The 27,246-nt window shown below is 42.7% G+C and overlaps 1 protein-coding gene across 3 annotated transcripts in view; it reads left to right on the top strand.

Moving 5' to 3' along the window:
* PLCB1 (phospholipase C beta 1) overlaps window positions 1–27,246 on the top strand; it is a 352,437-nt gene that overhangs the window by 276,640 nt on the left and 48,551 nt on the right. For all 3 annotated transcript variants that reach the window (XM_032103715.1, XM_032103716.1, XM_032103717.1), the window contains exons 20-31: window positions 103–267; window positions 1,384–1,483; window positions 3,504–3,608; window positions 4,110–4,219; window positions 8,555–8,687; window positions 9,530–9,583; window positions 10,111–10,330; window positions 13,450–13,630; window positions 15,742–15,818; window positions 15,909–15,998; window positions 18,187–18,244; window positions 19,234–19,320. In XM_032103715.1, the coding sequence (XP_031959606.1) occupies window positions 103–267; window positions 1,384–1,483; window positions 3,504–3,608; window positions 4,110–4,219; window positions 8,555–8,687; window positions 9,530–9,583; window positions 10,111–10,330; window positions 13,450–13,630; window positions 15,742–15,818; window positions 15,909–15,998; window positions 18,187–18,244; window positions 19,234–19,320 (1,380 nt within the window). The remainder of the gene's footprint in view (window positions 1–102; window positions 268–1,383; window positions 1,484–3,503; window positions 3,609–4,109; window positions 4,220–8,554; window positions 8,688–9,529; window positions 9,584–10,110; window positions 10,331–13,449; window positions 13,631–15,741; window positions 15,819–15,908; window positions 15,999–18,186; window positions 18,245–19,233; window positions 19,321–27,246) is intronic.

Here is a 27,246-nt window from a genome sequence, read left to right as displayed (position 1 = left end):
CTATCTGATCATTAATGAGAATTATGCATCTGCATTACAGCCACTTCTTTCCTAATCCACTACAGTGATCTCTAACGATGCTCCTTTGTTCTTTGGCTTTAGATAATTTCAGGTCAGTTCCTTTCTGATAAAAAAGTTGGTACCTATGTGGAAGTGGACATGTTTGGCCTGCCTGTGGATACCAGGAGGAAAGCTCTGAAGACCAAGACCTCTCAAGGCAATGCGGTGAATCCAGTCTGGGAAGAGGAAGCCATAGTGTTCAAGAAGGTTGGTGTAACACTTGCTTCCCAAAAGGGCATTGCGCTTTTTTTATCCCTGTCCAATGGGGTCTTTCCATGGCTTACTGAACTTTGCACTTGTTAGAAAGCAGGAAAAGAGATTCTGAATAGTTATTTCATAGTTCAGCTGCTTTTGCTGAACTTCGGCTGCTCCAGTTGTGGCAACTCCTGCTGAAAGAAGTGACTCTGAAGTCCCCTTGGTTGTTTCAGTGGCACAGCTGGAAGCAGCAGCCATGTGGCTGGGATGGACAGCAGGCACAGATCCCAGCAGCAGTTCATTGGAATGGCCATGGCACTCTGCCCTGGCTGAGCAGCCCTCCCAGGAACCTGAGACGAGGACAATGGAAATGCAGCTCCAGCAGCCTGGCTGGCTGAGCTGGCACAGCCAAAGCAATCTGCTGTCCCTGCTTATCCCTAGATTGGGCTATAAAATCACTGCCCAGGTGATGAAGACACAAATCCCATCCATTTGAGATGAGACATAAACTTCTGAGCTACTCATGCAGTATTACTCAATTCTCTAAGCTTCTAAGGGGGAAGAAAACACGGAGCACATTTTAGGACCATGCATTGTGAATGTTTTACTGCGCTTTGCAATACACCTGCAGCCAATATTTGAACAGAACCTCTGGGTTTTGCTCACTGAGCACCTTGGTTAGGTATATCCTGAGTCCAGGTGCTCGTGAAACAGTTTCTGTCAGATTTCTCTGAGCAAGTGTAGCTCACAAGGATGTTTATACACTTGTTACTTGCAGCAGTGCTCTTTTCCCTGAATACTTGGCCTTCTGAATGGCTTTCCCTTGGCAGCCTGCCAGAGCTTAAGTTTGGAAACATCACTAGCATTTTTCTTCTGTAATGAACTTATAATTAGTGTACTTCGTTTCTCTATTTCGTTAACGATAGTGCCTGACTGCCCCCATGCTCAGAGAAGCACAGGTTACTATTTTTAGTAGGTTGAAAATAAATCAGAGAAGCTCTTAGGTTTGGATTGTTGCTTTTTTTTTTCTTTCAATGACTAGATAAATTTTAGCATGTATTCTGTGCAGCCTATGGAGCTGCTTCATCCAGAGCTGAAAGTTAATAATGCAACAATATTGCCTTCCAGGTGGTTTTACCTTCCCTGGCCTGTTTGAGGTTAGCAGTGTATGAAGAAGGAGGGAAATTCATCGGCCATCGGATATTGCCGGTCTCAGCAATTCGACCAGGTAAAACCTTTATCCCCATCCAGACAGACATTGTGTGGTTAAAAGAGACAGCAAGGCAGAATCTCAACTGCTCTAAATCAGCAGCCACTCAGCAGCCTCATAGCAACTGAGGACTTGAATAATCTATCTTGGGTTCAAAAAAGAAACATACCCTATTTCACCAGAAATTTAAGTTTTTAACCATCCAGGAAAACCAATGGAATTAAAGCATTGGAGGCATAGTTGGCACTTCCTTATCTCCAGTACACTGACTTCATGCTCACAGGTTTATGCTAAAAAGTGCAACTGCACACTTTTAAGAGGAAAAAGGGCAGCAACAGCCAATTTTGATCTGTCATCTTTGTGAGAATGGGATGTGGCTGGGAATGAAAGCAAAATCTGCTCCTCTCAATGTAATTTCTACATGCATGAAAGACTGACCTATCTCTATATATTTGTATATAGCTGTTATATCTCTGTAACACCTTTAAATCAATCCAAAATTACTTTCATTCTCCTTGCTGAAAATTAAAAGAAAAATATCAGTATTGGCCTCTTCTAAATCATACTATTTCTGCTATAATTAGTGGCCACTTAAATGAAAATTGCTTTGTGTGACAACTCCAGCCACATTTTCCAGGCCACAGACTTGTTAGAGATCCTGCTTCAGAAAGATGCAGTGACATCGGCAGTTTGAGCAAGGGAAGTGTTCAAGTTCAGTGCCAGATTTTCCAGTGAGGAGAGGAAGCTGAATTAGGGCAAGCATATGGGCCATGAACATGCTCCCAGCTTCACTCGCAGTGGAAGAGGAAGAATATCTGTACCTACCCTGTGCCTTATCCAGCCCAAAGCTCACATGTCCCCATATCTGACAGTTGGCCAAATTACTCCTGAAGAAGAATTTCCACACCTTTTTCATGAGCAAACTCTGTTTATCAATCCAGCAGAAACCTTTTTTATGCCAGCTGCATTTTCTGCTGGATTAATGGATATAGCTGTTTCCTGGAGGATCTGCTGAGTGCCAGAGGAAGGTAGATGGGTGATGGGAGAGGAGAAGGGGGTGGGAAGGATTTCCCTTTTCTGGTAAGTGCAGTCTTCCCAGAGCTGTTCCCCACAGGCCCATTCTCTGTCCTTGTGGCTCCAGCATCATCACTTTACAGCATGTGATGGAGAACAGCCTGCTGCTCTGAGTTTGTGTCCATGCTGAAAACTTGCTGGAGGATGTTGAGAGAACTGAGAACCATTTGTAATATGTAATTTCTCTCTTTTCTGAGATGCTATTGAAAGTTATATCATGCTGTCCATCCGCATACTTGTCACTATTCCCAAAGCAAGGGTTTAACCATTACTTGGAGAGAGAGTTGCTCACATCAGCCAAGTGAGGATTCCCCCAGATAAATGCATCCTGCTCCTGACTTGGATCCTGACACTTCCCTCATGTGTGGCTCCCAAACTGGACATGGCACTCAGTGCCACACAGTGATCAGTCAAAGGTTGGACAGCCAGCTTTCAAAACAGTCTGGAATTTTTCTTTTTACAGAATTATTTCTAAGGATGGTCACACAATAGGATTTATACACACAAACACACTCTGTAGCCATCATGCCACATTGTGTATTTTTAAAATTAGATCCTGTGTGTGGATGGGCTGTTATATCTCATTTTACTTTGGCTGTTCATATTGCTGAGTACTACCAGAGTCACTTTTGAAAATGGAATAAGATCTACTAAACTAAAAAAACTCCAGACATAGGTAATAAAACAGAATACATGAAAAATTTAAATAAATTACCATTTTTAGCATCAGTCACATATGTGAGAATAAACAGAACATACTGTTTTAAACTACAGTGCCATGTGCCTTTCCAGCAGTCTGTACACTTATCCCTGAAACCCTTCAGGTAAACCTTTCCCTCCCAGAAGTCCCTGGAGCTGCTTGGTCAGTTGGAGCCACACTATAAATAACAAATGATAGCAGAGATGCACTGGAAATGCCTGTGGAAGGGTTTATGCTGTGAACTGGTTGTTCCTTACTTTGCAGGCTATCACTACATCTGCTTGAGGAATGAGAGGAACCAGCCTTTGACACTGCCAGCTCTCTTTGTGTACATAGAGGTCAAAGACTACGTACCTGACACTTACGCAGGTAACTCTGTAGTATGCAGGTAATCTTCCTACTGGGGAATAAAAAGGCTAATTGAAACACAAAATGCATGGAGTGTGGATGACTTGCCAGGCTGGGATAACAGTCCTGTGAGCAAAGGTCTGCATCTGATGGATCACTCTGTCTCCTCACTCCTAGCAGATGGCCTGATCTACAGTGACTTGCCTGAGGCTTAGGATTAGGGCCAACTCTTACTTGCAGCAGACTCCAAAGGAGGAAATACCCCAGGCGTTTGCCACTGGAACACAAATGACACTTTGCGTGCAGGACACACGAGTATGTAATTGTTTCCTAGGCAAAGTGCCATGCTCGAGGGAGAGAAGTGTGTATAGCCATTGGCTCTTAACAAGGGTAGGTTTAAATGCCATGCAGTGAAAGACCGTCTTCTGTGAAAAACACTGTTCTGCCTCCTTCTTAAAACCTGAGGAGTGCTGGGGCAATAACACCAGGGCTTTGAAACTGAAGTATTTGCCTTGTTCCTAGATGTGATTGAGGCCTTATCCAATCCAATCAGATATGTAAACTTGATGGAGCAGAGAGCTAAGCAGCTGGCTGCACTGACTCTGGAAGATGAGGAAGAGGTCAAGAAAGAGGTAAGGGAGGTTTCTGAGTCTCTGGAAATCATGCTACAGTATTTAAAAGCACCTACTTTGCTTAGAAAGACAAATATTGAAAATCCCTGGGGACTGTACATGTTGATTACGTGAACACCTGTAAACATCTCACCATGGACGAGACTGGGGCACACGACACCCCAGCAGCATTGCACTGTGAGTGTGGTTTCACTGAAGGCAGCGTGGTGTGCATTGGGCAGGTTGCTGTTCAGGGGTGAAAGAAATGAAAAACTGTGTTATGTGTGTGCTGTGCAACTTTGCTCTGTAGCAACTGAAATCTTTGTGAGTCAATGCCTGTTGTTTTCCAGTGTGCTACTGGTTCCCCTTGTTAAAAAGACAACTCTGTGTCAGGAGCTTTTCCTGAAAATATTAAAAATTTTACAGAATTTCTGACTGTCTCTGGAGAGGTCATTCTGTTGAGAAACATTTGTGTGTCTCAGTTTATGGTGTCTCTATAGATTATCTGTGAGCAAACATGTCCTAAAGAGACACAGGGTAATCATGGAATAATTTAGGTGGGAAGGGGCCTCTGGAGTTCAACTCATCCAACCCTTCACAGATGTTAGAAAGAGCAATGAAGAGGGAGGAGACCATGGAGTAAATAAATGGTCAGGCCTATTGTAGCTGAGCTGAAAGCTATTGGAGCTACAATTTTAGTTGTTAGGTATCTGGATTTATACGGTTACCTGCTGCTGTGAACCCATTTTTCTGTATGATTGAAGGTGTTGTGCACTGAAATGCACAGATGTTCTGAGCATAACTGAGTTCAGCCGTGGCTTCTGATGGACTGTGCACGCTCAAACATTCAGTCTCTCTGTTCCAGACACTCACTGGGGCTTCCAGCAGTGTTTGAGAATATCAGCTTTGTCTGTCTAAGGTGGCTGTGCCAGGTGTTGTGCACACCAAGTGATCAGAAGGCTCTCAGCACAGTCTCTAGCAAAGACAGAGAAATGCTTTTTAATCCTAAACTGCCCTCTGCTCTGGTGCCTGCCTTCTGCAATTCTCAGATGTGCAAAACCTCGCTGAACTAGATTTTGTAACCAAGAATACATTCCCAAAGCAGACCAGATGAGTAAAAGTCATTACAATTCAGTAGCCAACAATTTACTCTTTGTGCAGTGTCACAAGTTCTGCTGAATGAGGACACTGAAATGCTCAATAGTATCTTAGATATTTATCTAGGACACGCTACACATGAGATTCTATATTAATAGCAAAGCCTTTTTTTACCATAATCCTTTAAATACCTTAGAGGTCATTTTTACTTTTGAAAAACTACACATTTTCCTGGTATGTACAGGCTTATTTGTTAGTTAGAAAAATTCTTGTCGTAGAGTATCTTCTGCAGTGAATGGAAGATTACTCTGTCGAGGGGCTTGGAAGCTCATAGGATAAAGGAGCTTGTTTTGGACAAGCACAGAAATACTTTGTAAAAGAAAACAGTAGTGATCGTAGTGGTGCTTTTGCTAAAAATATGTCATGGTTGAGTTAGCTGCAGCACCAAGGTACAGGGACAAAACTGCCACTGGAAGTGTCGTCAACCTGAATTCACCACTGTTACCTTCTATTTTAAAGGCACTTTTTGGGTAAGATATTTTGGTCTGTACTTGGAAATCTTGAATTCCCTGACCATGTCAGTCTGTTTTCTTCACTTTTTTTGGCCCACGACAATCACACCAATTAATAATTGTAAGTACATTCACTGGCAACACAGCTGAACAAACCCAAGTGTGTTTGCCAGAAATGAGCACCTAATTGCACCTGGATTCACATTTCCAATGCCCAGTTCAAGCTTACACACTATAATTGATTGTGTGCGAAGCTGAGCTGTCTCCCAGCACAGATTCCACTCCCCATACTTCTTTCCTTCCCCTCACACACATTTCTGATCTGAGCAGCTGTCAGAGGAAAACTGAGAGGTTTTTGCTTTGCTTTCCTTGCTGTAGAAGTTTAAACTCAACCTCTTTAGGAAGTTCCCCAGGCTTCTCACAGAACAACAGTGAAGTAAGCTACCTAATAGTGAATTGTTTTGAACAAATAAATCAGCCTTTCTTCAGGCTTCACATTACTTTGTCTGTTAATGGTCAGTGTAATCACATAAACAAAGAATGCTGAAGAACTGACAGAAGTTCCAGCATCCTTTCTGGATTTATTTACAAAGTTCCCATCATAAATATGACAGGAATTCCTACCTTAACCTTTCTGGTCGGTTCTTGCTTTCCAGCCTGGCCTGAGAAGAGCTGGTTTTGGGGAATGCAATGCCTGCAGCGTGGGTTTTGCACCTTTAAATGAATACATTGTAAATCTCCAAGAGCATACAGGTAGTGAAGGTTGCCCTCTCTTCCCTTGCCTGGTGTCCTTTACAGACAGGAGGAACAATCCAAAGAAATTGGCAAGGAGTTCCTTGGTAAGAACTAATCCCAGCCTGAAGTAGCTCCTTTTCTCTGTAGAAATAAAAATAGACCATATAGATTCCTCTGTGGGTATGCATCTCTCTGCTTAGTAAATGTACTGTATTGCAAAAGACATGGCAACGTGAAATAGAAACCAGTTTATGTGAATATTAAAACTCTAAATTAGAAGGCTGGGTTACATCATGTTTTAAAAACAGCCTGAAAGGAAAAATCCTTTTTTTAAGGAAAAATTGTGTTTATTTTAGCATTCTTTTAGCATAGTAGGATGAATTATGGGAAGAGAAAGTGCTTTTTAATGAGATTAGATTGCTTGATGTAGTGAAAATTATTCCATATTTACTTTGTGATCCTGCCTCACATTTCTGCTTCAGTTTCTGAAAACAGATGTTTTATGTCCTAGACTGACAGGTTATATTAATAGTTCCTCAACGAGCTGAGATGCAGCATCTCACAGCACATAAAAACCTGGTCTCAAAAGAAGGTAATACCCACTTTCCATGCAGTGGGGCACAGTGATGCCAGAAGTTAGGAATTCTGCCTTTATTTGTGTTAACTGTTGATGATCTGTGTAGCAAACGTTGTTTTTATTAAACTAATGAACTGCAGCTTGTGGAGAGCTGAGAGGATAACCACATCTGTGTGTGTTTGTCACAGCTACAGCTTTTGCCTGTCACATTGTTCCTCTGTCAGAAATGTTGGCTAAATCATGTTTTTCCATATTTTGTTGCAGTCATTCCTGTTTGATATAAATGAAGTTGTTGGCATTGGTTTTCGATTGCATCGTGTTTCTGCCTACAGTATCTCCCTCCTGTAATTCTGGTAGGAATAGGCTGTTGAGACAGGAATTGTTTAGCAATATACAGTGTAGTGTCAGGGTCAGGCTGAAGGAAATCAGCGGCAGGAGCAGGGCAAAACAGTTGGATCAAAATGCATTTTGCCTCTACTGATGCAGCACAGGCTGATATTTTTCAAGTGGGGAGTAATCACGGGGCAAAAAAACCCGACAACTGTGGTATCCTGCCTCTGCATGTAATGTGATTACCATCAAAGAGGGAGATGGAAGCAGCTGAAGGAACAAATCCAAAACTTCCCTGGGACACCATGGCAACTGGCCCCTTGCAGGGACAGCAGGAAGTGAGGCCTGGCCATTTCAAAATAAAAATTGCTTTGAATGACCTTCTGTTTGCTGAGTGCCGGGTGCCTGCTTAAAACCTGATGGTCACAGGGACCATTTCAGATGGTCAGTGTGTAGTACCATGCACGCTGCGAGCCTGAGCCTTGAGGAGACTGGAGAGAGGGAAAAGATGGTGGAAAATGCTTAAATCTTTGGATACCACAGATGTGTTCATGCAGCAGGATGGAGGTACTGTTTACATATTACCCTTGGAGTATAGTTACAAGAAGGTAAGATCCTGGGAGTCAGAAGGATGTCTCTGTTCTGTGAGAATGGTGGAAAATGGTAGTGCTGTGTGTATCTGTGAAATTTAGAAGCAATTTTGTGCACACGTTTTGTTCACAGCAGGGATTTGAGGAGCATTCTCCTGCCAGCATCTACGTTATTTCTAGAAAGATTTTGTGGCTCTTCACTAAAATACAGCCTTCACATCTGGTGCAGCTAATATATATTGTACTGAAAAATGTCCCTGATGAGTTATATCTGCTTAAAATACTTTTTCAGAATAATACATGCTCTATTTCTGCCTGAAATTTACCCTGCACAAATGAGCCACCTGGGTTACCACAGCTCCTAAGGATATCTTCTTCTGTTGTTTTCTTTTAGAATGATTTTTAGATACAACATTTGCAGAATTTTACATTTAAAAACCAGGCTGAACTGGACCTGCAAATAGATTAAGTCTGCTAGTTGGGAAGAATAATGTGAATTATCATGTGGTTTCAGATTGACCACGGGGATGCACCATCTGAAGCTAACAATGAACCCAGGCCAACACCAGCAGAAAATGGGGTAAATTTCACTGCCTCCCTCACACCGAAACCAGCAACTCAGGTTGTCCACAGCCAGCCAGCACCAGGTAAAAAAAACCAAACAACAAAACAAAGGAAAAGAAAAAAAAAGTCCCATCTTTTTAAAATAAGTCTGGATAATAATTTTTGAAGTGCTTTGTGTTTAAAGAACAAAGCTGGGAAGTTGTGTGTGTTTGTTTTGTTTGTCTAAAATAGGTGGAAACTTTCCCACCACTTTTCTCTGCAAATCTTCAAATATACAAATACCTGCTACTTAACAGTTGCTCTAGTGGTGGAAATGAAGTTCATTACAAGCAAGAAAACATGCTCAGGTTTTTTTGTTGATGTTGTTGCAAGTGCAGGAATCTTTTGGAATTGTTTTTACAGCTGTGCCTAATTTATGCATGTATTTATACATCTTATTCCACACACGAAATACAGGCTTAGGCACTTCTGTATTTTGTATTGACACATATGCTAAAGGAAATGCTTGTTAAACACAGTGTTTATAATTTTATGACTGCAGTCTCTATAGGCATGATGTGACTGACTTCCAAGGAGCTGGATTCATCCTGTGTGCAGGAATTTGGCACTGACATCATAATACGTAATATAGTTGTACTGTCAGCCTAATGCCACTCAAATGACTTGTGTGAGTGGTTCAATCCTCCTTATAAGTAAAACAACACAGCTCAGGTGGGTTTTTGGAAGGTCACCTTTCTGTGTTGGGTCACAGATGTTTTCCATGTTGCTCCTCTCCTGCTCAAAAGATGCATTTTCTCCAATGATGAATAACTGCCATGTCAAGGTGTGTCCTGGGTCACCTGCCATGTTTTAACCCTCAGTCAAGCAGCACAGTCATGGCTGATGTTTTAAAAGAATTGGAATTAAACATCTCTTTTACCTCTAGGTTCGGTGAAAGCACCTGCAAAGACAGAAGATCTTATCCAGAGTGTCCTCACAGGTAATAAATACACAGGTTACACTGCACAAATGATAAGCTTTTTGTCAAGAAAAACATCTTTTTTTTATGAAATAGGCCACCTGGCTTAGGCATTTCTTCCAAGGATTAGCACTGCAGTAACTCCTAGAAAATGCACATGCCAAGCATTCTTCCTCAGGTTTGCAGTATTCAATGTTTGGGCGCATTTCATGAGATTGGGTGCCAACAGGGAATTTTTAAAAAATTGTTGTAGTTTCACGAGCACCAAGTTACCATCTAATGCAGAAAAAAGAGCAGCATTATTGTGAGAACAGAAGCTAAATTTGTTCTGAATGTAGTGAATAGTAGAGGAACCATTTTATCACAGTGCTTTCTATCCAGTTAGCTTATTTCAGGTAAAACTACTCAGTTAGTTTGTGCCGTATTCCCTTTACCCACAGTAGACAAGCAGGTTTTGTTTCATTCCTGCTCACGGCAATCCCTGGCTCCTCTGACTGAAATCCTACACTGCTGGAAAAGTGAAGTGACTTTTGTTATTATCATTGCAGAAGTGGAAGCACAGACCATTGAGGAGCTAAAACAACAGAAGGCCTTTGTGAAACTTCAGAAGAAGCACTACAAGGAAATGAAGGACCTGGTGAAGAGACACCACAAGAAAACCACCGACCTTATCAAAGAGCACACGGCAAAGTACAACGAGATCCAGAACGACTACCTGCGGCGGAGGGCTGTGCTAGAGAAAACTGCAAAAAGGGACAGCAAGAAAAGGTGGGTTAAGCACAGCCTGCCTCAGCAGTGTGCTGCTGGAGATCTTTACTTGGGCCTTCCCTTACCGTAGAGAACTCATAGGGAGGTGACAGAGCACAGAAAAAACCAAAAGCAGCACATTCCTCGTTAACGGTGGATGAGAGTATTGGCTCCCAGTTAGAGCCTTGGAAAAACTCACACTACGGTTGAAGGCATCAGGTGTAGAATTAGGGGAAAGAAACACCTGGAGATTATAAACATCTGACTGCTGTTTAAACCATGAGTGATCCAGAACACTTGGGGATCTCTTAACGACTGCCTGGCTTTGCCTCTGCATGAACACCCCTTCTGTGCTTTCTCTTCCCAAGCCTTGCACCCTGTGTCTTTCTCTGTGCTGATACAATTTTTATATTATTTATTTACTAATTATTTGTTATTATCAATTTAAATGCAAAAACGGCAATGACTTCTTACTAACCTTTCCACAGTTATTGCCTTGTTCCTATGGTGAGGAACTGCATGTTAATAAAGATCAATTCATAACTCCTGGCAAAGCATATGCACACACAGAGCCAATCAGGGTCAGATACTCTTGCAATTGAACTTTTATTTCTCCCATTGGTGCATCCTGTTTGTCTTAGCATCATTTATTTTTTAAAGTAACTAGATAAGCACAAAAATCCTCTTAATTTTTATGTGAAATTGATGCAGCTGCAGTTCTTAAATACGATGATATTGAATGAACTTTAAAAAAAATTACTTTTTGGTAGGAGATGATCAGAGAAAAAAGCTGCAAGCCTGCTCTGGCTGCCACCCTTGTTGATAGTACCTCTAAATGTAAATGACTGGGACTCAGGCCATAACTTGTCCCTGGGCAGGAGCTTACTCATTTATGCTTTCCTGATGACAGAATGTCATTTGGCTTAATAAGAGCTTGACACTCCCAGTATATCTGTGTTCAGCTGGCTTAAACTGTTGCCAGTTTTCAGGCTTCCAGGTTCTGTACTTGAGTTTAACAAACTCCCTTAATGACTGGCTGTCATCTGCAAGCACAAGGATATTTTATCTGCAGTGTTTTCCATCACCAAAACGTGTGACAGACAGTGGCAGGCAAAACAACAGCACATTTCTGTCTTTTCTCCTATTCACATTTAAGCAGAAAATCAAGCTGAATAAATAAAATGACTCACTTGTTTTTGAGCAAAAAAGGATTTGGGTTTTTTACTGTGTTGTGATCTGACTGCAAACTATTCATGATGTCAGGCAGTAAAACCCTGCAGTCTCCTACGTGGAGCTGCCACAGTGGTGTCAGAGATGTGAAGTTTTATGTGCACATACAGACAAGTCTGGAGGTTGAATTTTAAAAAACGCAGGAATATATTTTCAAGGATTTTCAAACTTGCAAGTACATATTATCTCAAGCAGCAGACTTCTAATAGAACACTACATCCCAAGGAAAAAGGGGATTTTTATCATTTTAAATTATTGCTGACACTCTTTGCTTGTAACTGCCAAGTACAAATCACTACTTCACCGGAGTCCCTGTATCAGATGGCCATAAAAATGTGTTGTCTCTGGTCAGGAGCAATCTCTGCTTTATGCCCTTGTCTAAAATTGAGCCAAGATTCAGTAAAGCCATTGTCTACAGGAAGGTTGAAATATTTATTTATACACATGCACAAGTGTTTTGTTGGTGTTGCTCTGAAGTTTCTTTAATGATCATGTTCCATAAAAAGCAGTCAGTATTTTAGCCAGTGCTTAGAAATAGGCCTGATTTCTTTTTTCCAGAAATACAAGAGAAATGTCAGCTTTAAAATATGTATTGTGTAATGGCATCATATGCTGACTGTAATATTCATTAATACTGTCTTCTGGCTCTGTAATATTTAAATTACCTTCACCCATCACACTGACACCACTTAACCTCTTAGCAGAATATTCAAATACAATAAAAATACAAGAAATAAAACAAGGCTACCTTGGGATTCGTGTCCTCTGATGGATGAAAGCAGGATCACATTATTTCGGGTGAAGTAACTCTAAGTGACAGCAGCTGCACACTTGAACCTGGGAGAGAGAAGAGAGGCAGAGCCAGTTCTCTGCATTGTAATCTCGGCACATTTCTGAGGAACAAACTCATTTTTCTCCCCATGTCAACCCTCCCTGTTCAAGGTTTTGTTGTTTTGTCCATCTCCTGCGCTGTTCTGAGGTTTCCCAGGCAACTGATTTAGCACCTGAGCATGGCAATAAGCACAGCAGCAGAGCAGGGACAGAGCATCATCTTAGTTTTTAATGTATTTTCCTTGGGTTTGGTTTAGTGTTGGCTTGAGAGTGATACTGGGTTTATTGCTTATTTTTCTCTTGAGCAGTTTAGTGTCATCATATCTCCTTTCACAGTTACATCCATCCTTCCTTCTGTCTTAAGAAAGAATAAAATAGACCCAAGCTGTTCCTTAGAGTTGCTTTTTAGCTTCCTTACTGCGTTTCTCCCTTGCTCCTGAGGGTTGCCTCCCTGAGGTTTGCTCCCCACTGGGGTGTGAACTTCCCTTCTGAAGTCAGCAGCCCATGAAGCACTTTCCTGTGTGTGCTATGCATGGTATTTCCTGAAGGGGGGACAAAACACCAAATAAAGGGATGTTCCTACCATGTGCAGCATTTTGTAAGTGCAGATGTAAAGTTAAGCTCTTAAATTTATTGCTGAGTGCGTGCAGGGATGACTCGGTTTCCAAAATATTCAGCATTCACCCTTTCTGCTGAGAACTGTGCATCTTTGAAGTTCAAGTTATGTCTGGAAGTGGGTAAACAAGTTCTATGAGCATCTGTTCGTGGGAAATCTTGGCTGTTGCATTTATTGCTCACTTACACTAAGTCTGGTTGACATCACCCTGGTGGGTCAGTGAAATGAGGTTTAAAAGCAGTGGCCATCCCATTAATAAACTGCTAATAATTTTTAAAAAAATTAAATTATTGAACTTACTAGGGCTAAAATCACCTGTCTTCTTGCTCTGTGTGTGGTGCTGAGGAATTTATTAATGGACTAGTTATAAATATCTGACTTAAAAAGGCAAATTGAAATAAATAAAGGCAGGGTGCAGGTGCCGGGTGACTGAGACCCCTCGGGGTGTGCTGTGTCCTTGCAGGTCTGAGACGAGCAGCCCCGATCACAGTTCTTCCACCATTGAGCAGGAGTTGGCTGCACTCGACTCCGAGATGACCCAGAAGCTCGTGGAGCTGAAGGAGAAGCAGCAGCAGCAGCTGCTGAACCTCAGGCAGGAGCAGTATTACAGTGAGAAGTACCAGAAACGAGAGCACATCAAGCTGGTAGGTTTGTGGTGTCAGGGTCGGGGTGAGCACTGACGGCACCAGGACAAATTCTCATCACCTGGGGCTTTCTCCTACTTGGAGTCCCTTTCAGAGCTTCACTTCCCTGAGTTCTGCTGCAGCTTCAAGGGGCTGTTGTGTCACTTTGTCACTAACACTTCCAACAGCTTGGAAGGCTTTGGGTGGAAGGCACAAAGGCAACAGGATTACTGCTACCTTTGGTTACATAACTCTGGCTTTACTGCAGCTTTTGGATGATGTTCCTGTTTTGTTCTGCCACTTTTTCCAACATGAAACACACAGGGAGGCAGGATTAGCCAGAAAATGAATCGAAACACCATGAAAACAGATTCAAACATTCCCCAGGACAGAGGGTTGTGCCAAAGAGTGCTCCTGTGGCAGATGAATGCTTTAAGGGGACGCAGGACATATTCTGTATGTGGTGAAGAAATAGTTCGCATTCATTGGTCCAAGCCAAGCTTTGTTTTTACAGCTGGAGTCTGGCTGACAACTACAGCATGATCATAGGCCCTCTAAGCTGAAATAGAGGAGCTTGGGCAGATGGAAGCTGATGCTAATGGATGTTCTTAGGCAGGAATGACATTTTTAAAGGGTATTATGGGAGTGCAAACTCTTCCTCAACTGCAAACAACTCCCTCTTGCATTTTTTTCTATTACCTGACATTTTGCTTCACTCCCGTTGGGTGAAGTGATTTTTCTCCTCTGCCCTGCCACCCAAAAAGAGCAGGTCAGAGGAGTGATTTGTGTGTGGATATTGCTCAGCAAGGCCTCTGCACAGATTCATTCCTGTGGATCAGCACAGAGCTGCGGCTCCCAAGTGGTGCCATGTTTTTCCCCATCCCTGTGTGAATCACAGCTACTCCAGGGTGCCTGTAGGGACACAGTTACCTGCACCACAGGGGGACAGTCCCCATCCCAGTAACAGCTGGTGGCTTCATTTCAGAGATTTGAATTTTTATAAAAAAGAACCATTTTAGACCCACATAGTTGGGCTTATCTTGTGAGGTAACTCATTTCTCATTCCAAAATGGGAAATGGCATTTCTCAAAGCAAAGTTACATTTCTGGCATTATCCAGTTAGGTGGTGGCAGAGCAAATTCATTTTTTAGCACAGAACTTTCAGGTAGTTTTCTCTCTGAGCTGTGCAGGAGTTAATGTTGCAATTAAAATTTGCCTTTCAGCTGAGAGGTTCGTTCTGATGGCTTTCTTTTAGACAGGAGCCTATTGTTGGTACCTCTCTGCTTTTATCGAAGGAATGAAAAGTTGGATCAGACCAGCTATGCCTTGTTATACATTCCTGGTTCATCACCCTGAGAGGGTGATTTTACAAAATCAGACTTAAACTAGAAGGGTGATCAAACTGAATGGGTCCCATTTCCCACTTCATTCACTGTTCATTGAACTGGCACAGACGCTCTGCCCATGACTCCTCTCCTGTCAGCATCCCCACCACAGGTGTGGCTTTTGTTACTGGTTTGGGCACAAAAGAGATGGACCCACAGCAGATTTCAAACCAATGACTCAGATCTTTTTCATTCTGTGATCAAAATGTAGGTTATGCTTCTCCGTGCTTGGCTTTCATAGCTGTCATGCCTGAATTTTCAATGTCCCCCTGACCACCCTGAAATCCAAACCATTCCTTATAATAATCCTCATTACAAGAGGGATGTTTTCAGCCCTCACAGAAAGCCTTGAATGTTCAGTGACACAGGAATTCAGTTTGCAATTAGCATTGTGTAAATTCAATTCGTGACCCCTTATGATTTATCACAGGCATTTTCATTCCTAGCAAAGGTAAAATACTTGAAATATATTTTGGTTTTACATTTAATATTGTGAAAGTGTATCACCTTGATGTACAGAGAAGTAGCAGTTTCTGGGTGAGTTGGATATGCACCAGTCTGGCTGAACTCCACAAGTTAATAATGTGTTTACACTGATAATAATGTTTACTGACTTTTGATCGTCGGTAATTAATCTGGGAATGGCGTAACACTGCCACGTCTGCTGCAGACTTTTGAGGAAATTTAGCTGCCTCTATGATATTTAGCTGAAAATACATATTTTTATTTCTTGGGATTTTTTTTTAGCTAATTCAGAAGCTGACAGATGTAGCAGAGGAGTGTCAGAACAACCAGCTAAAGAAACTGAAAGAAACATGTGAAAAGTAAGTGCTGTTCCCTTTATCATTGATTGCTGTTCCTTGTGAGATTTGTTTAGATACTTTTTGAACTTCCCTTTATATTTTATATTTTAGAGAAAAGAAAGAACTGAAGAAAAAAATGGACAAGAAGAGGCAGGAGAAGATCACAGAAGCAAAGTCCAAGGATAAAAATCAAATGGAAGAGTAAGTCTATCCCTAGATCCATATCCTTATACAAGATTTTTCACAGCTGGTAAATCAAAGGAAGGCGTCAATGCGAAATACAAGGCAGGCTTTAGTCAGGCCTCACCAGAGTCCTTTCCCTGATAATAATTTCATTCCCTGGGGCTAATGCAGTCTCCTGTTCCATGAGCAGGGAGAGCCTGGGCCAGAAGCAGAGGTGCTGCTGTGGGGAGTGGGGATGTTCCTGGGAGCACCTGATGGAGCAGTTCCCCAAAATGCTGTTCATCCAGGCACTGTTCCTCTAAGCACAAATAGCTTTAGTGCTCCCGTTCCCGCAGGGTTTGATTTCATTTTAACTTGGATTTCTATTTGTGAGTTGTCTTTCCTTCTTAACTCCATTAAGGCTGCTCTCCAGAAGAAGTGGCCACACCACACTGGGAGGTTCACTCTGCTTTTGGGATAAATTCCCCTCAGACACTGCTAATGATCCAGTGACGGTGGCACTCTGGGGGGGTGACAGGGGAAAGCTGAGCTCTGAGGGTGCAGTGGCCCTGCGCAGGCACAGCAATGCTAATTCCATTTATGCACCACCAGACAACACAAACTGTACTTGTGCAAGTTGATTATGTTCTTCCCAAGGGCACAGGATCTCGGTTTGTTTGTCCTCCTTCATTTGTTTTGGCAAGCAACTCCAAAAGAAAATGGAGCATTTTAATCTTGCACTGCTATTCTTGTTACCAGTCTTTACTTTAGAGCAGTTAAAAATACAAGAGAAACAAACAAAACAAAACAAACAAAAAAAGAAACCCTCTAATGTTTGAGGTTTACCATGTAACAAAGGCACAACTGTGTTTGGTTTTCTGCAGGTAAATGGGTTGATAGAGGTTTTGGAGCCTCTCAAGAGAGAATCTGTGTATTTGGTAACACTGAAAGGAAATCACACACACAGTGAAGTGTTTCAGGTAGTTTAAGAATCAACACATTAAAAATTTCAATAAACATCCTATTAAATAAAAAAAGATGGGAATAATTTATTATGAAAAAGAGGGAGAAATACTTAATATGGTTAGAGCTGGTCAGAGGGCATGGAATTCATATTAGAAAAAAGCAGTTGGCCATTACGGAAATGCTGCAGCAGTAAAAATCAATTGCAGTAGGAAATGATTTGCTGAGAGGTAAATGAGGCACTAGTGAGAAAGGCTCAGGGACAGACAAGTAGCAGTTCTTTTCTCCTTTCCTTTTCATTTTTTCCCTCATTTTTCCCAAGGACTTTCCTCTGTCAGGCTTTTCAAAGACCTCTTTGGAGAGGTGAGATGGGAACTCCATGGGGAAGTCAGCTTTCCCCCTGTGTCTGTGACACAGCTTGTCCTCACTCTGGGAGTAGGGCAGAGAGGAGTGAGACCTTCTGGTGAATCCCTTTTGAATCACTCTGGCTACACTGTTGTTCATCTAAAGCTTTTACACAAATTTGGGAAAGAATATTGCACAGAGATAATAATCCATTGTTTTAATTGTTCTTACTTAATGTTTTTACACCCACCCAGGGCTTGCCTAAACCCACCTGATTTTAGTGCCACCTGAGGAGCAGTTCACTGGTCTTGGCTGAGGCAATCAGTGATTTGGAGTAACTGTCCTGAAACTGGTTGACTGAAGTAGCCACAAATTGTTATTTTATGTGCATTTACCACTTTGGGCATCTTGTGTTCAGCCTCTGACCGATGGTTACCAAATAACTGGCTCAGAGAGTGACATAAAGTTCCATTTCCCTGAGTTCAGCTCTGCCTGGGGGCCAAGCCGTGCCTGCCCTGCTCCTGTGGGAGCTTTGTCCCTGCATGTCACCAGCAGTGCCTGCTCTGGCAGAGGCTGTTCCTCTGCCACACCGTGGCACTGTGCCTCTGCTCATGGCGCTGCAGCTCCCACGCTGACATTTGAGACTTTGGGAACACCACCAGCACTTGGAAAACGTGGCATTACCCTGTGGGAAAAGCCTGCTGGGGGAAGAGCAGGGGGATGTTGTGCAGTTCATGGGGAAGTTTGAGCCCTTCATGTAATAAAGGTGTGGCCTGGTACAAGGACCAGATCAGAGAGTGCAGAAAAGTTAATTAGGTGGGTCCTTAAACATGGCCTTGATTTGGCAAAGAGTTGCAGGGGGTTAAAATACATTGGTGTGATGTTATCGACTCAATAACTGGTGGAATGCTTCCCCCAGGGAGAAGACGGAAATGATCCGGTCCTACATCCAGGAGGTGGTGCAGTACATAAAGAGGGTATGTCAGGCCAGGGGTTTATTCTGCACCTGGGGGGATAAAATGTCACCTTTCACCTTTTAGATTATATTCAACTGCAGATTCTAAGCTTCAGCATAAAGATTCCACACCTGCTGACTTTTAGCAGATGCAGTGTAGACTTTGCTTCACATTCCAGTTAAAGGAAAACTGGGATTTCAGAGAGGTCCTCATTAATTGTTAGTCAGCATTTGGGGGATGGTGCTGAGCAGGGCAGATTTTAATACAATTTCATCTCTGAATATCCTGTGTGTATTCATGGAAAATGCACCCATTTTTTAAATGGGCTTGCTGCTGTGTGCTGAATGCAAAGATTGCATAAGGAAAGTCAATGAACATTTAATTGCAGAGTATATTTTAACTTTAATTGCGTTTGAACAGTTACTGAAATGTAAAAAGCATTCTGTGAGTTCTGTAAATACAAATCAAAGAATTCCATTACAGTTGTTAGCTTTTCTGCAGCTGCAGGTGGCTCACACTGGGCTGAAATTGTGCACTGCAGTGCTTTGGGGTGTGAAATCACTATGGAATGTATGCAGCCACTGAATTCTCCTCTAAATTTCAATGCAAAGGTAGTTAGGTTCAAAAGTTGGCCCGTTTTTGCTTAGAAAAGCCTTGATTTAGGAAGCAACCTTAAGAATTAGCAAATTAAGTAGGTTTTATGTCCGAGTGCATTATTAAGTGAAGCCCAAGATTTATAATTTAATAACATTAGAAGTCTGCAGTAAGTCCTTTAGGCATTTCTGATCCTGAACCTCAAGTATGAAGTCTGAGGTTTCATGTCCACACCCAACTGTTGAACAGTCGTGCTCAGTGATGCTTGAGGCAGTGGTGTGTGATTTTATATTGGAATTGTTCATAGTTTCGATGATAATGTTTTAATTTTGATGGGTGGAATGTTTGTTGGGTAGGAGGTGGGAGAGTGAGGATGTGCAAGCTCTGAAAAAAGATTCTCTGCTCTTTTCTGACAGCTAGAAGATGCTCAGAGTAAAAGGCAGGAGAAACTTGTAGAAAAACACAAGGAGATCCGTCAGCAAATATTGGATGAAAAGCCTAAGGTAAAGAGTTTCTGAACATATGTTACACTGCTAAAATTGTCCTTCAGGAGAGAAAGAGCTCTTGCAGCAGGTAGGCTGATGTTTAAACATGAGAGAATCCATTGACAGCATCAGAGCCACGCTCACTGAGACTCAGGGCGAGAGAAGTCCAGCAGCAGCCTGGTGTGGGCACCACATCAGGTCCAGATGGGGGATGAGGGTTATTTTTCAGTACTCTGGTTGCTCAAAAGCTCTCAGTGTAAAAGGTGCTGTGGCCAGCAGAATGTGCCCTTCCCTCCCCTGTGCCTGAGCTGCACAGAAGCAAAACACAGTTCCCACTAAAGGAAAAAGAGATATCTCCTTAGCATGCTGTCCCCAGGTCCTGGTGTCCATCAGCAGGATGGGTTTCTGTGGGAAACATGCACTTTTTTACAATAATAGTGCTTTATATTCTACCTTGCTTGCTGGATTTCCTCTATTTGATTTAATGCACTGCATCTACACGTAACATTTTGGAATGCATGTTTTGATCCTTAAGCCTGGGGGCTCACTCTTGCTCCAAGTGGAGCTGGTGGCAGTTTTGCCACCAACTTCAGTGGAGAAGGTTCAGAGTCCTGCACTTGTTCTTGATCTTCCTGTAGGAAAACCTAGGTATAATCAGACTTCCACATGGAGGGAGACTTGTTAGCAGCAGCGTTCCAAGTGTAATTCTTCACAGCCCACTGTGTCATGTCTGCTTTCATTTTTTCTGCTCTTGCTCAAATGTGTGTCCTTGGCTTCAGTTCTCATTCCTTGTCTGTGTCCACAGTCCCGATGGTTCTGTGCCTGTATTACAGCTTGAATTCTAGCACTGGCTGTGAGTTAATCAGTGTTTTCATGTCATCTCTGTGAAGTAGCCAGAGAATAGATTAGGCTAAGGGCTGAATAGCCAGAAGTTTACAATAGTTTGGGAAAATAAAAATGTTTGCACTTCCAATTTTCTACTAATCTTTTTAAAATCGTGTTTATAAATAAGCTGCAACTTTCTGATGTTGTGGGTGTCTGGGTGTAAAGACTATACATATTATTATGTTTTATCTTTGGTGCTGTAGGATCATGCGTTTATCAGGCTTGTGAACTGGAATTTAAACACTGGAATTTAAAATGCCAGAGAATAATCAGTTAATGCTTCTAACACCAGCTTGTTTGGGATCCTTGGGCTCTTGGTTACTTCTTTTTGGCTGTGTCCTTTCTTCTTATTTTCTTGCTTTTTATTTTTAATTTATTGATGTACTGAGGAGTAGCATAAAGTACTGGAAATTTGTCACTGAGGACTAGAGCTGAATTTCGGAAGGTTGTGCTGGGCCAGCTGTGTTTGACTCTTCCATCAGTTCTCTCTGCCTGGCACGGAGCAGCTCCAGATCCCTGTCACCCCCTGCCTCTGGCCACAGTGCCAGCTCCTCACCCTGCCCTCTCCATGCCTCCTGAGACAGCCTCTGCAGGGATGTGCTCACAGGGCCTGGCTCCAGGGCTTTTTCCCTTTCCCACACACTGAAACGGGCACTGTGCTGAATTTATGATGTTAGTGCCTCCTGCTTGCATGAGAGGGTTTAGGGAAAACATGATTACTCATTTTATTAAGTCTCTTTTTATGTTTTGCTCTGTGTCCATATTTCATACCCATATTTGCCTCCTCAGTGACGGGGTGGATGGTATAAAATAGATCAAATGATTTCCCAGCTGAGCAGAGCTGATGTGTTTTCTGCAGGCAGCAGCCTTTCTGGGGGCTGCTTTTTCAACAACCCAGGCTCTCCTGCTTCAAACACCCACTGAAATTTATGCTGGCTGTGTTAAAAGGCTTTTCTGGCAGCCTCAACTCGGCCCCAAACAATGAGTTTAATATATTAAGAGGGAAAGAATTTTCAGTATTCTCCCCAATAATTCCACTGGAGACAGATCTGCTGTCATCCATCACTGCCCTTTCGTTATTTATTCGTGCCTCACAGTTTGTTGTGTTCTGACTCTGTGCACAGAGCTCTTTCCCAGCCAGGAGGATATCGTGTCACCAAGTGTTGCCAACACACTGCCACAACCTCTCACTGTTGGCTTTCCTCAAAGTATGAGTTTGCAGCTTCCTCTCTTGTGGTGTGCATAGGGCACCAGGAGAAATTTTGCCTTAGAGTGCTGTCATTTTAGACAACAGGTTTTAGAAACTTCACACACTGGATGCAAAGTAGTTCCCTGTCCTGGAGGCTTTTCTGTTTTGTTTTGTTTAAAATACCATGTGTTTAGCTGAGAGTGCTTAACTCAGGAGTGATTTAAACCCTTAAGCTCTGCCTCTCCCTCACATATATAATTTCTTTCTAGTGTTTGCATGTGAGACTGTTCTGCAGTTTTTATTTGCAGGTCTATTGTATTAGAAAAAGGTTTTTTGCTCCTATGAGAGTTGGAGACTTCCTGAACTGGTACTTCTAGGCAAAAGGTTGGAAACAGCTTCTTGTGGTCCTGCTGGAGTTAGGGCAGGCATTGGCTTTAGTGGGCCCAAAAGGTCGTTCTGTGTCTGTGTGGGTGATGACAATATCTTTGTGACAAACTGAGTGTTACAACCAGGTCTGTGTGTGTAGGGAACCAGACCAGCCCTTCCCACAAACATGCTTGGGGGAGGAGACTACCACCTGTTAAGAAGTCAAATGCTGCCTTGACTCTGGGTAAAAACTCCCTAACTTGCTATTTTAGTGAAATCTTAAGGGAAACAAAGTTGATTCCCTCCTGCTGCTTTTTCCTAACAGCATCATTACCAAGCTAGGCCATACTGTATTTTCTTTTCTCTCACTACTTGTTTTCTCCTACATTATCTACTGGCAGCTCTATATCAGCAACAACTTGTATTTTCTTTCTCTCCCATTCTACTGCTTTGTCTCCTCCTCTTAGTCACTGATACACATTAAGCTTGTCCTGTCCTTATCTCCTTCCCCTTGGGCATCTCTCCTGCCTGCTGTGGAGGCTGCTGCAGACAGCAGCTCTGTGCACTGCATTATGTCAGAGCGGGGTGTGATTTTGGATCCTGCACTCCAGCACGTCTGGCACACGACATCAGAGCAGAGAGAGCATCAAGGATGGGCATGGCCATGGCATCTCAATTGCTTTGTCCTTGACAGCTTGTGCATCAAATTAAACAGGAATCAAGTGCCTTTCCTTCCCCCTGCACCCTCGCCTCCAGTTCTGTTGTAATTACAAAAATCAATACACGTGAGACATGACAAGGAATTAATTATTTTTCTGAGAATCGACTCAGTTACAGTAAATAGACCCAAGCATCCTCTAATTGGAATCAATGAGACTTTTGTTATCCATGCTCATGGGTCAGAGCTACACTTAAATCTCAGTGTAATACTGAGACTCCTGTGCTTTTGTGCCCAGCTCCTGCTCTCAGCTGAGTTGTCTGGATTCTTTTGGCTCCAGTGGACCATGTTCTTACAGCCCCAGTTGCCAAGGGAGGGGTAACTCCTGTGGTTCCTCAGTTTGCAGCCCATGTTTCTGCTCACAGCTGCTCCACTCTTCACAACCCCAGTGTAGCCAAGGCCTGCCAGGTGGTCTGGGCTCCTGGAGGGATGCAGGAGATGGCACAACGCAGGGTGGGGCTTTGTGGGGAAAGGTCCCACAGATCTACAGAGGCACCAGGAGCTGTGCAAACTTAGAACAAAGTGTTGCATCTCTCTGGTCTTTCAAGTGAATGAAGAGAATATACAGCCTTAAGGCATGAAATTCCTTTTTCTCTTCAAAAAATGGAATGAAAACAATTTTTTAAAATTATAAATCTGTTCTTGTTAATGGAAAATACAAGCACCTGATGCATACTAACTTTTATACATTTATTTTCTCCCAGTTTGGCACCTGTTAATAATTGCACCCTGTGGGAGTTGACACTTCCACGTCCAATCAAGAATTAATATTAACACTGTACCTGAAAAACAGAATGATACATAGTCAAGTTGCAGAGCAAATGAACAAGATGCTGATCTTTCACAGCAGTAGAGCCTCTCGAAACTGTGAGGCTGCAGCTTTGGTGCTTTAGGTGAAACTCTGTGGTCACCTCGTGCAGGTGATGCTGTTGTGCAGGAGGGTCAAACAGCAAATGTGTCCTGCAGCACTTCTAGAAGGTATTTCAGCTGCCCTCAGCACTCATCTGGAAGGGAGCAGCCCTTAGGAACTTTGATGAGTATTCCAGTGTCGCTTCAGCTCCCTGTTAACTCACAACAACAATGCTCTGTCCACCACAATCCCCTTTTTATCCTTTACACCTCTGCAGGAAGCCAAGCTGTCTTTTGGGCAGGCTGCACTTAATTCAAACACTTCCAGATGCATTCCAGTTCAACCACAGGCAACTCTTCAAGAATTTTGGGGAAGGAGTTTGGAGGAAAAGGTTATTTCAGTTTACTGGGTTTCATGGGACTTTGCATTGCCTGGATTTGGATTGGACAGGGGAAAGTTGTCCTCCCGAAAAATGAGTATTCAGACTCATTGCAAAAAAAACCCCATAAAACTGATTTGATAGCCATTTGAAAAGTTCTTCTTTTATTTTCTCCCTGTTTAGGTACAATTTTCTTTTGTTAGTTCATTCAATTTTAACATTTCCAAAGTTTAAAAAGAAATCTGTCTTCAATCTGTGGCTGCTAAGCTAGAATGACTTATGGCATTATCTGCCAAAAAAGCAGAGAATTAAGAGGATTGAAGTAATTTACTCTTTGTTCCACCGTTCAGCTTTGGGTTTTGGTGCTTGTGTATTCATCAGAGAGAATAATAAAATACTTCTTTACCACATTAAGTGGGCAACAGCATGGAGAAATGAATGGAATTTTCATAGCCTCAGTGACCAAGAAATATTTAAAAGAAAAAAAATAAAATACAGAGTGAGATTTACAAATCTTCCTGTGACTTGATCTGGCCTCTTCCCACTTGTGGATCAGAGCTTGTGTTTAAATGTTGGGATGCAATATTCATGGCCCATTCCCTGCAGGATCTTGGCACTTTGCTCAGCACCTCTGAGCATCCAGCTATGACAGTGAGCCCAAACTTTGAACAGCTGAAGCCCTGATGGGTTTGTAACTGTATTGGTGCAGTTGCTAAGCAGTGCCCAGTTGCAGAGTATTATTTTGGGGAAGTTAGAGTGGTCCCTTTTTTTCTGTTTCTCCCAGTGGGATAAATACTGCAGAGTGCACTTTCAGCCTGTAAACTGAGTAGTAAATAATGTCGCTTCACTCGTTAAAAATAAATAGGCTGACCTTTATCCTATGCCAGTTTTATAGCAATAAAACTTCCTTAAGTTCTCTGAAGTGACTGACACGTCACAGGCCTGAGATCAAAAGAATTCAGTCCAGTAACAGGATGCTCAAAGGATTATTTTCGATTTAGGCCTTGCTTGTTTACGTTTTTCTTCACAAATCCACATTTTAAATGGTTGTTTATTTTTTCCAGCAGAATAAATGTTGCAGTGTGAGAAATGGGTATCAGGTCACAAAAGATACATCTAACAATTTGAGGTGATATTTATTGTGTTAATTGAATGTCTTCAGTGTTACTCTTACACATACATGTTCTTGGAAACATTAACTTTTAAATCAACAGCATCACTTTCCAGTGTGAATATGCAGAATGCTTTTAAATTTTTTTTATTGAATTCTGATAGCACTTTCTTTTAAATAAAAATGTCACAAGCTCAAGTAGGAAGAATGTAAATGTAAAGAAATACTTTGATGAATGGGACACATGGAAAAATATGATAAATTTAAATTGGAGTTTATTGGTAGAGGGAGAGATTTTTCTCACATGGGTCATGGAGACTGGAAGCCAGAGAAAATCCTGGGTTTGCTCTGGAGCTGCCATAAAAGGGAAAATAAATTACTTGAAAGGGCAAACTTTTTTCAGTTTTGCAGTCGTGTAAATCAGCAGGAACATGACCAAGTTACCAGTGTCACTGGTGATTTAAAGATACTGGTGAAGGCAAGCGTGTGGTCCGTAATGAAGGGCATGTGGCAGCCAGACCTGGTTTGTGAAGGTTACTGAGACGTTCCTGGATAACATGCTAATAAATGAGAACTGCGAGGGTGGTGGTGGTTTGGGGTTTTTTTAAGAAAAGTGATTTTAGAATCCAGCTATGCTCTGTGGACAAAACAGCTCACAGAAAATTACTTTTTAAAAAAGGCAAAAAAAAAGCGAGAATTCTTCCTGCAAAAAAAGAAACCTCACAGATTTTTTTTTTTCTGATTTGCAAAAGTGAATCTGTTCTGTCTTGTACCTATCTCAGATAAGCACATTTCTCGTGTCCTAGGCCACTCTGATTAGTTGGTTAATTGGCCTTCCTGATACAAAAAGGATGAAATCCAAAGCGGAGCTGAGACTCTCCTGCATTCCCAGCTGTTCCCCAGGGTGTCCAGCTTTGTGTGACACAGCCAGCACCGCGAGAGGCCCCTGCTGCTCAGGAGCTCCCCATGGCTGGAGGCAAAGCAGAGGGAACTCCCCATTCCCAGAGTCAGAGGCAGCATCCCCCGGTTCTCTCCCCACTCAGCAGAAGGTGCAGCTGCAGCCGGGGCAGTCCTGCCTTGGGACAGTGCAGGGGTGAGAGGCAGAGAATGGGCTGGGTTGGAAGGGACCTTAAACCACCTCGTTCCACCTCCTGCCATGGGCAGGGACACCTCCCACTGGGCCGGGTTGCTGGAATCCAGCCCGGAATCCAGCTTTGCATCCAGCACCGGCCGTGGCAGCACAAGGAGCGTATCCACCCTGCTCCTCACCACCCCTGATGGCTTCTGCACAGTCCTGGAGGTGCTGGGTGGCAGCACACATGAGCCCAGCTGTGTGTGACTAATGAGCAATAAAGGAGTCGTTATTTACCGTTATGCAGATAAAAAATGTGTGTTCCCAGCTCATGAAAGCCCAGTGCTGTGAAGACGATCAAACTGAGGGAACAGACCCTGTTCCCTTGGAGCTGGGTCATTGTTCCAGAACAACCCCCTGTGCAAACAGACCCACTTGTTAAAAGCAAGGGAAGTGCTTCATTTGTAGGGTAACAGATTTCACAATACTGCACTACTTTTCTAATTCTTAATTTGAGTCAGAAAGCAGATCAGTTAAAAGGAGAAAAGGGAAGTCGTGAATTGCTGTTAAAATGATCAGCTGTGTAGTAGACACCAAAAACTGAAAACTACCTTTTCTCCCTTTGTAACACAGAGTCATAGAATGGTTTGTGTTGAAAGGTTCCTTAAAGACCATCCAGCTCTAACCCCCTGCCATGGGCAGGGACACCTCCCACTGTCCCAGGTTGCTCAGAGCTCCATCTAGCCTGGCCTTGGACACTTCCAGGGACCCAGGGGCATCCACAGCTTCTCTGGGCAGCATCCAAACTTCTCTGGACAAGTATAATTTCCATAAGCAGACCTAACTTCTAATTTTAACATTTGTGAATAGCTGATGCCTCTAAAAAAAAGTGAGCTTCCTATGCAGAGAGCAGTGCAGTGTGTGTCTGCATAGACTGAAGATAAAACTGGGGAAAGGGTGTGAAAAATGAATATATAGCTTCTTTCTGCAAAGTCGAGTTCAGGATGAAAACATTCTTGGGAGAGCACGTTTTCTCTGCAGAAGATGCTCCTCTAGGTACTACGTGGTTAAGGATGACAAGAAAATGCCACCCTGGAGTGAACAGTGTAACACTGAAAGGCCCCTTATGTCTCCTCTGTGGCCTCTCAAATGCTTCCACCTGCACTGTCCCATTCCCTGCCCAACCACAGAGCTCCTGTGTTGGGGTTAGGGCTGAATGCCAGCTGTCACTCAGTCCCTGCACTCCTGTGACCCCCTCCTGCCCTCCCTGTCCTTCCAAATTGATTGCTTTCCACAGCAAAAATTCCCAGAGTGGCGACAGGTGGCCAGCCAGGTAGAACTGCCTGTGAGAGGAAAGAGCACAGAACTAACTGG

This window comes from Corvus moneduloides, chromosome 3 (assembly GCF_009650955.1).
Source record: "Corvus moneduloides isolate bCorMon1 chromosome 3, bCorMon1.pri, whole genome shotgun sequence".
Taxonomy (NCBI): Eukaryota; Metazoa; Chordata; class Aves; order Passeriformes; family Corvidae; genus Corvus; species Corvus moneduloides.
Note: the sequence above shows the minus strand (reverse complement) of the source record. Positions and strands in the feature narration are given on the sequence as shown.